The 6,802-nt window shown below is 55.6% G+C and overlaps 1 protein-coding gene across 1 annotated transcript; it reads left to right on the top strand.

The window, feature by feature from the left end:
• Nucleotides 1-938: 938 nt before the first annotated feature.
• On the top strand, nucleotides 939-5,343 carry LOC146425492 (separin-like). The gene is made up of 3 exons (XM_085041470.1): nucleotides 939-1,037; nucleotides 2,498-3,890; nucleotides 4,440-5,343. Exons 1-2 carry the CDS (start codon nucleotides 939-941, stop codon nucleotides 3,725-3,727), a joined length of 1,329 nt encoding a protein of 442 aa, XP_084897596.1. The 3' UTR covers nucleotides 3,728-3,890; nucleotides 4,440-5,343.
• The last annotated feature ends 1,459 nt before the right edge of the window (nucleotides 5,344-6,802 follow it).

Raw genomic sequence — 6,802 nt, 5'->3', positions numbered from 1 at the left:
GAATTATAACTTTGAGATAGTTGTAATATGTTAGAAAATGTGGTAAGAAATACATGGTAATAAATGTCTTTTAAGCTGATAAGCCGATGTCGCTGTTGAGCAGCTAGCAGAGTAATGAAAGCACCAGTTCTCAGTGGCAAGAAGGAATGACCTTTATTGTTTTGATTTCATCACATATATAGAGTTCTCAAAAGTCACCCAGATTGGTCAGTCAGAAGCCTTCCCCCAGGCCTGATTGGCCAGGCCTGCACTGCCCAAGTTCTGGGACACTGTTCCAACAACATCCAAACTTTATCTTTATTTATAAAACACAAGAAAATTTCTCATGGGAAAAACCTGTGCTAGCCACAAGCCACAAGGCCAGAGATCAAGACACCCTAAAGAAATAAAAAGAAACAGACCTCATGCATCCCAGGAAGTCTGTTATCTCCATTCACACCTCCCTGAGAAACTGTCAGCCACAAATTGAATTAGAGCTGAAGAAATATTGAGATGGGATTTCTGCCTTCAGCCCTGAGGTAAACCAGAGGACCCAAGGTGGCGCCGTGCTGGCGAAAGGGGGCAAGGATCGAAGAAAGAGGGGTGGTTGAAATGTAAATAGCTTTTTTTCGGGACTTAATGAATATGTAACAGTTACAGAAAGTACTTAAGTACACATTAAGATGAATAGGGCGCGTGGCTGACAAAGGCAAACCTGCCACCCCCGCCTGGCGCCATATGCCTTTGTTCTACTAATAAATGTTCAATATTATATTTCTAAAAATGTCAGCTTGTGAATTTGTCTATATCAGCGGCAACACCAACAAGTACAGCACCTTCTCGGGCTTCATCATCTATCCCGACTGACCCCCCTCCATGACCCCACCGCATGCGCACCCAAAAAAAGAGCGAGCAAAGTGCGGACTACAACTCCCGTGATGCCCCGCGCCGTGAGCGGGATGTCGGAGTGCTGCCGCGCGCTGTTTGGCTATGGCCGAGGTTTGAACCTGCGCCCGGCGGGCTCCACCCTCTGGCAGGCAGCGGAGCAGCAGCGCGGCGTGAGTGGGGGGCCATGGCCCGGGGGGGATTTGGAGCAATTTGGGGGTCCTGAGAGGGGAATTTGGGGCGCTGAGATCCCCTCAGGGGGCTGGGAGAGCAGGGGAGGGCGGCTGAGGGTCCCGGCAGCGAGGCCCCATGGGGGAAGAGGCGGGGGGGGGCCCTGTGGGCCACGAGTGAGGGGAGGGGGATGGGTGAAGGCCGCGGGAGCCCTGATGGGGTGGGAGGGGGAGGTCTGGGCCACTGTGGGGGGCGTGAAGTGGGGCTGGGGAGCCCCGGTGGGGCTGGTAATGGGGCTGGGGGTCCCTGGGAGTGCCAGGAAGTGAGGCCAGGGGGCCGTGGGCCCTGGATGGGGGGGACTGGGGGGGATCTGACCCCTTAAGGGGAGTGGGGCTGGGGGGGGCTGTGGACCTCCAGTGGGGCTGATATTGGGGCTGGGGGCTCGAAGGGTGCTGGATTTGGGCCCCTAATGGGGCCAAGGAATGGGGCCAAGGGGACTGCATGTCCTGGAGATGGGGGAGGGACTGAGGGTGACCTGACCCTATAAGGGTGCCAAGGAGTGGGACTGGGGCCGCTGGGCAGCAGGGCTGGGGGCTTAGGGGGGACAAGGAATGGGGCTAGGGACCCCCGGTGGGGTTGATATTAGGGCTTAGGGTACTCAGAACCCCTAAGAAGGCCAAGCGGTGGGGCTGGGGAGAGGGCTGAGGGCTGCCCCAAAGCACTGGGGGGAGCTCAGGGCTTTGGGGGTCTGTGGGTTTTCGGGGGGCTCTGGGGGTCCCACAGCTCCCCTGCACTCCCCAGCCCTGCGTTCTGTTGAAGCCCCTCATGAGAAGCCCCTGGGAAGGATGAGAAAAATGGGAAGGATGGAACAATGGACAGCTAGGCCGGCATTGAGGAGCGCCTGGAGAAGCTGGAGGTGAGGCTGGGATCCTTTTTGGGGTGGGGCTCTGAGTTGGGTCTGTCTTCCTCTTTTCCCAGGAAAGCCTCTGGATCCCACTGGGGAGATCTTTGGGGGGCTCTGGGCTGGATTCCAGGGTCTGACTCCTTTTCTCCAGGAAAACCTCTGGAATCCCCCTGGTCACTCCTGCCTGGCCCTGTGCTAACCCCAGCTCCCTCTTTTCCCCAGGAAATTACCCTCGAGGGGCTCTGTCCTGATCCCAGCTCCCTCTTTTCCCCAGGAAAGCCTCTGGATCCCACTGGGGAGATCTTTGAGGGATTGTGGGCTGGATTCTGGGGTCTGACTCCCTCTTTTCCCCAGGAAAGCCTCTGGATCTTGCTGGGGGGAGGAGACCTTTGGGGGTTCTGGGCTGGATTCTGGGCTCTGACTCCCTCTTTTCCCCAGAAAACCTCTGGATCCCTCTGGACACTTCTGCCTAGCCCTGTTCTGATCCCAGCTCCCTCTTTTCCTGGGAAATGACCCTCGAGTTGCCCTGTCCTGACCCCATCTCCCCCCTTTTCCCAGGAAAGACTCCGGAGCCCCTCTCTCTCCCATTCCCAGCAGATCCAGAAGTGTGACTGTGCCCTGCACTCCTTCGTGGAGCAGCTGGCCCAGCCTGGAAGGCTGCCAGCCCATGGGGCCCTGCTGCTTGCTCTGGCCCAGGAGGCCACCCAGAGCCACCTGAGCCTGGTCCCTCAGCCCCCACCCTTCTACCTGGAGAAGATCCTGTTCCACATGCTCCAGTACGCTGCGGGATGGGCCGGGAGCTGCACCTGGAGCGTGGCCGAGCTGCTCTGGACATGGCTCCAGCGCTGCCGCTCCGACCGGGATTGGGCCATGGTCACTTCCAGCACCTTCAGTGTCCTCTGGAAATCTGCAGCTGCCCTGGAAGGGCCCGATGGGCCTTGGGAGGAGGGAAGAGCCATGCTGACCACTCGGATCCACTCCCTATGCTTCCTGCTGCTGCTGGAATCGCAGGAATCCCTGCCGCCCCCACAGCCGCCCTTCTTCACCTCCCAGACCGCCCAGAACACTGCTGCCGCTCTCTACGAGGCTGAGCGAGCTCCATGCCCCCTTTTCCTGGCCAGGCAGCTGCAGGAATTCCTGCTGGACATGCTTTGGGGTGAGGCTCCGGACCCTCCGGGGCTCCATAATTCCCTCTGCTTCCTGGAGCTCACCCTGGAGTGCTGCCACTGCCCCTGCCAGGCCCAGCGGCTCCACAATGCTCTGGAGGCCCTGCAGGATGCCAGGGCTTTTTTGGGATCTGGGAGTTCTCTGGAAGTCCCCCCAGAGCTGCTGGAAGCTGGGATCCAGCTCAGCAAAGGTGCCGTGGGCCCGTTGTTGTGCCAGGTGGGAGCAACGCTGGCAGGGGAATTTTCGGGAAGGATGCTCTGGGTGCTGGCAGAAGGTGCCCAGTTTGTGGTGTCCCAGCTTGGGGAGTTGCTCCGGAGGAGCCAGGAGCTGCCCCTTGGCCTCCAGGAGCTTCCTGGGATTTGTGACTTCTGCCAGGGCCACGGGCAGCTCCTGCAGCAGCTGCTGGCCAAGGTGAGGAGAAGGGAAATGGGAGCTGCTCTGGCCTTGGGGCTCCCTGGAATCCCTCAGGGGTGCTCTGTGCTGGTCCTGGCCCTGGCAGCTGCTCCTGGAGTAGGTGGAGTCCCAAATCCCACTTTTCCCCATTCCCAGCTCCATCCCCAGCAGTTCCTGCAGCTCCTGATCCCCATACCCATGTCCAGGACCATTCCCAGAAGCTCCTGAATCCCTTTCCCATTCCCAGCTCTGTTCCCAGGAGCTCCTGATTCCGTTTCCATTCCAGGTCCCTCCTGACTCCATCAGGCAGTGGGTGATGCTGAAGCAGCTGCTGTCCCACAACTTCCAGCTCTTCTCCAATGCCATCCACAAGGCCTTCCAGGGCTCCCAGGTACCCCAGGAACAGATCCCGATCCCCTTGGGGGGCTGGGAGCCTTTTCCATGGGATGTGGGGCTGGGATTTGGGGATGGAGCCACTCTGGGAGCCTCTCCCATGGGATGTGGGGTTGGAATTTGGGGATGGAGCCACTCTGGGAGCCTCTCCCATGGGATATTGGGTTGGAATTTGGGGATCGAGGTGCCCTGGATGGTTCTGGAGGGTTCTCTGTGGCTCTGGGGTCCCTGGCTGACCCCCTGTCCCTCCAGGCCTCGGGGTGGCCAGGGCTGGCACAGGTGACCCGGAGCTGTGTTTGGAGCGTGGTTGCAATGCTGGAGGCCCTGGAGGGGCTGCCCGAGGCCGAGAGGGCCAAGTTCCTCGATGTCACTGGTCAGTGCCACCAGGGGGTCCTTTTCCCCATCTCGGCTATCCATGGAGAGGTCATTCCATGTCCGGGGTTCGGGATCAGCTCTGGGAGCAGAGGTGACTCCGGGGTCCCCTCCCCACCCTGTTGGTGACCCCTCCCCACCCCATTGCTGACCCTGACCCCTCCCCATCCCACAGCTGCTGTCATGTTCCAGCTGGGCCACGCCTTCCAGAGCCGGAATCTTCCAGAAGCGGCCAGAACCATGTGTGCACCCTTCTGCCGGGCAATGGTGACCATGGATGGCTACAGCTGCACCGGCGTCCCCCTGGAGCGAGTACTAAGATATACTGGGGATCCTGGGGATCCCTTCTGCCAGGCAATGGTGGCCAGGCGGCTATGGCATCCCCCTGGAGTGAGTACAGGATACTGGGATCAACTGGGAGGAGGGCTGGGGGTACTGGGGATACTGGGATCCCTTCTGCTGGGGAATGGCGGCCATGGGCGTCTCCGGCATCCCCTTGGAGTGGGTACTGGGGATACTGGGATCCGCTGGAGATAGTGGGGATGCTGGGGATACTGGATCAGATGGGACCAACCAGCATCCCCTGGGAATACTGGGATCAACTGGGAGGGCTGGAGTCAAGGAGGGAGAAATGGGAAAGATGGGATTGGGGTTGGCCCCAATTCCCAGCTCTGGGAATTTCCCCAGGTGGGAAAGGGGAGAGGGATGGAGCCAGGAAGGGAAGGAATGGGGAGTTTGGGATTGGGAGAAATCCTGGAAAAGCCCCAGTTCCCTTTCTCCAGGTGGGAAAGGGAACAGGGAGGGTCCCAGGGAGGGAAGAATAGAGACTTTGGGATTGGGATTGGTTCTGGATCAACCCCAATTCCCAACTTTGAATAATTCCTTTATAACACATTGGGAACGGGGATGTGGGATGGTCCCAGGAGGGGAGGAATGGTGTCTCGGATTAGAGACAAATCTAGGAGGAAAGCGCTCTGAATAAATGCCTCCCCCAAAGCAAAGGGCTTCTGGCACCCCCACCCCCACCACAACAGAATTTCTTGGATGAAAGTGAAAAAAACCCTGTTTATTTAACAAAACACGCAGAGTGTTGTGGCTAGCACAGGCTTTTCCCATGAGAATTCTTCTTGTGTTTCATAAATAAAGATAAAGTTTGGATGTTATTGGAACAGTGTCCCAGAACTTGGACAGTGCAGGCCTGGCCAATCAGGCCTGGGGGAAGGCTTCTGACCGACCAATCTGGGTGACTTTTGAAAACTCTATATATATGATGAAATCAAAACAATAAAGGTCATTCCTTCTTGCCACTGAGAACTGGTGCTTTCTTTACTCTGCTAGCTGCTCAACAGCGACAGAGTGTCTTGCAAGGCAAGGGGAAAGGGGGAAAAATTATTAAACCTGAGCCAACAGCTGATGAACTTCAGTGTCCTTTTTCCTCGGGCATAGATTCTCCTCTCCGGGCGGTCCCGGGGGATGGGGCGGAGTCATGATTCGCCCCAATCGAGCCTGAAAACACTTCAGAGACCAAGTCAGAGAAGTGGGTATTTGCTTTATTCAGTGCACCAAATGTGTGGGGAATTCTCTCCGCCAAACACACACACCTCAGTACCTCCAAAGGCACAGTGTTATAGGTAAAATTCATGGATATTCATTACATTCTCCAGGATAGGAGTGGTTATACAAATTACTTCTCATAAGTCATTAATACTATTAGCAATTTCTTGTGCTCAATGGCAAAAGGATTCCTTTTGCCCCCTTTTATCTTAATAAGATTAAGGGAATCCACAAGGCCAGAACTGTTATCAGCCTTCAGCCCTTGACGGGCGCCGTGCTGGTGGAAGGGGCAAAAGCTCAAAGAAACAAGAATGGTTGAAGTGTAAATAGATTTGGGTTATCTATTTGACCACTCCTTTCTCAGTCGCTCCAGTCGCTCCCTGGAGGATTCTCATCTACTGTCCTCCCGGGGCACCTCTGATTCTCAGGCAAGAAAGCAAGTAAAAAAAAATCCAAAAAGGAGATGACAAAGAAGCAGTCCCAGGAAAATAAAACTAGCAGCAGCAGCCAGACAAAGGAATGTCCCTTCCCCCATCTCGCAGGCTCCCAGGCTGAGAAGCCTGGGGGAGAATTTCAAAACAAACCGTGCTGACAGGCTGCTGAATGCAGTTAAAACTACAGGACCAAATTTCTGGGCATAAAAGCAGACAATAAGGAATACAGGATTATCATAACATCACCCCAAGACATTCTACCCCTTATTCCATATCGTCGGCTTAATGCCCAAACGAATCTATTTCAAGTCTAAACACACACATTTATACATATATACATATGGCTATATACAAATAGTGGCAGTGACATTTGGCAAGCAGTGATACTGATGCCTGATGGGTTTTTGTATTTTTTTTATTTTACTTTTATACTCTCTTTATATATATCCTTTATATATAACCTTTTACCCTTCCCCGTTCCTGTACTTTTTACTCCCTGTATCTTAACCCTACATGTCTATCACCCTAGTACCCCTTGCCCTGCTCAGAA

This window comes from Lichenostomus cassidix, chromosome W (genome assembly GCF_008360975.1).
Source record: "Lichenostomus cassidix isolate B80296 chromosome W, HeHo_3.0, whole genome shotgun sequence".
In the NCBI taxonomy this organism is placed as follows: Eukaryota; Metazoa; Chordata; class Aves; order Passeriformes; family Meliphagidae; genus Lichenostomus; species Lichenostomus cassidix.
Note: the sequence above shows the minus strand (reverse complement) of the source record. Positions and strands in the feature narration are given on the sequence as shown.

What these genes read in the sequence shown, in the direction of transcription:
- LOC146425492 (XM_085041470.1), top strand. Translation starts at nt 939, where the DNA reads ATGTCGGAGTGCTGCCGCGCGCTGTTTGGCTATGGCCGAGGTTTGAAC. An exon ending in CAGCGGAGCAGCAGCGCGGC is followed by an intron (nt 1,038 to 2,497) that starts GTGAGTGGGGGG and finishes CCCTTTTCCCAG; the next exon opens with GAAAGACTCCGGAGCCCCTC.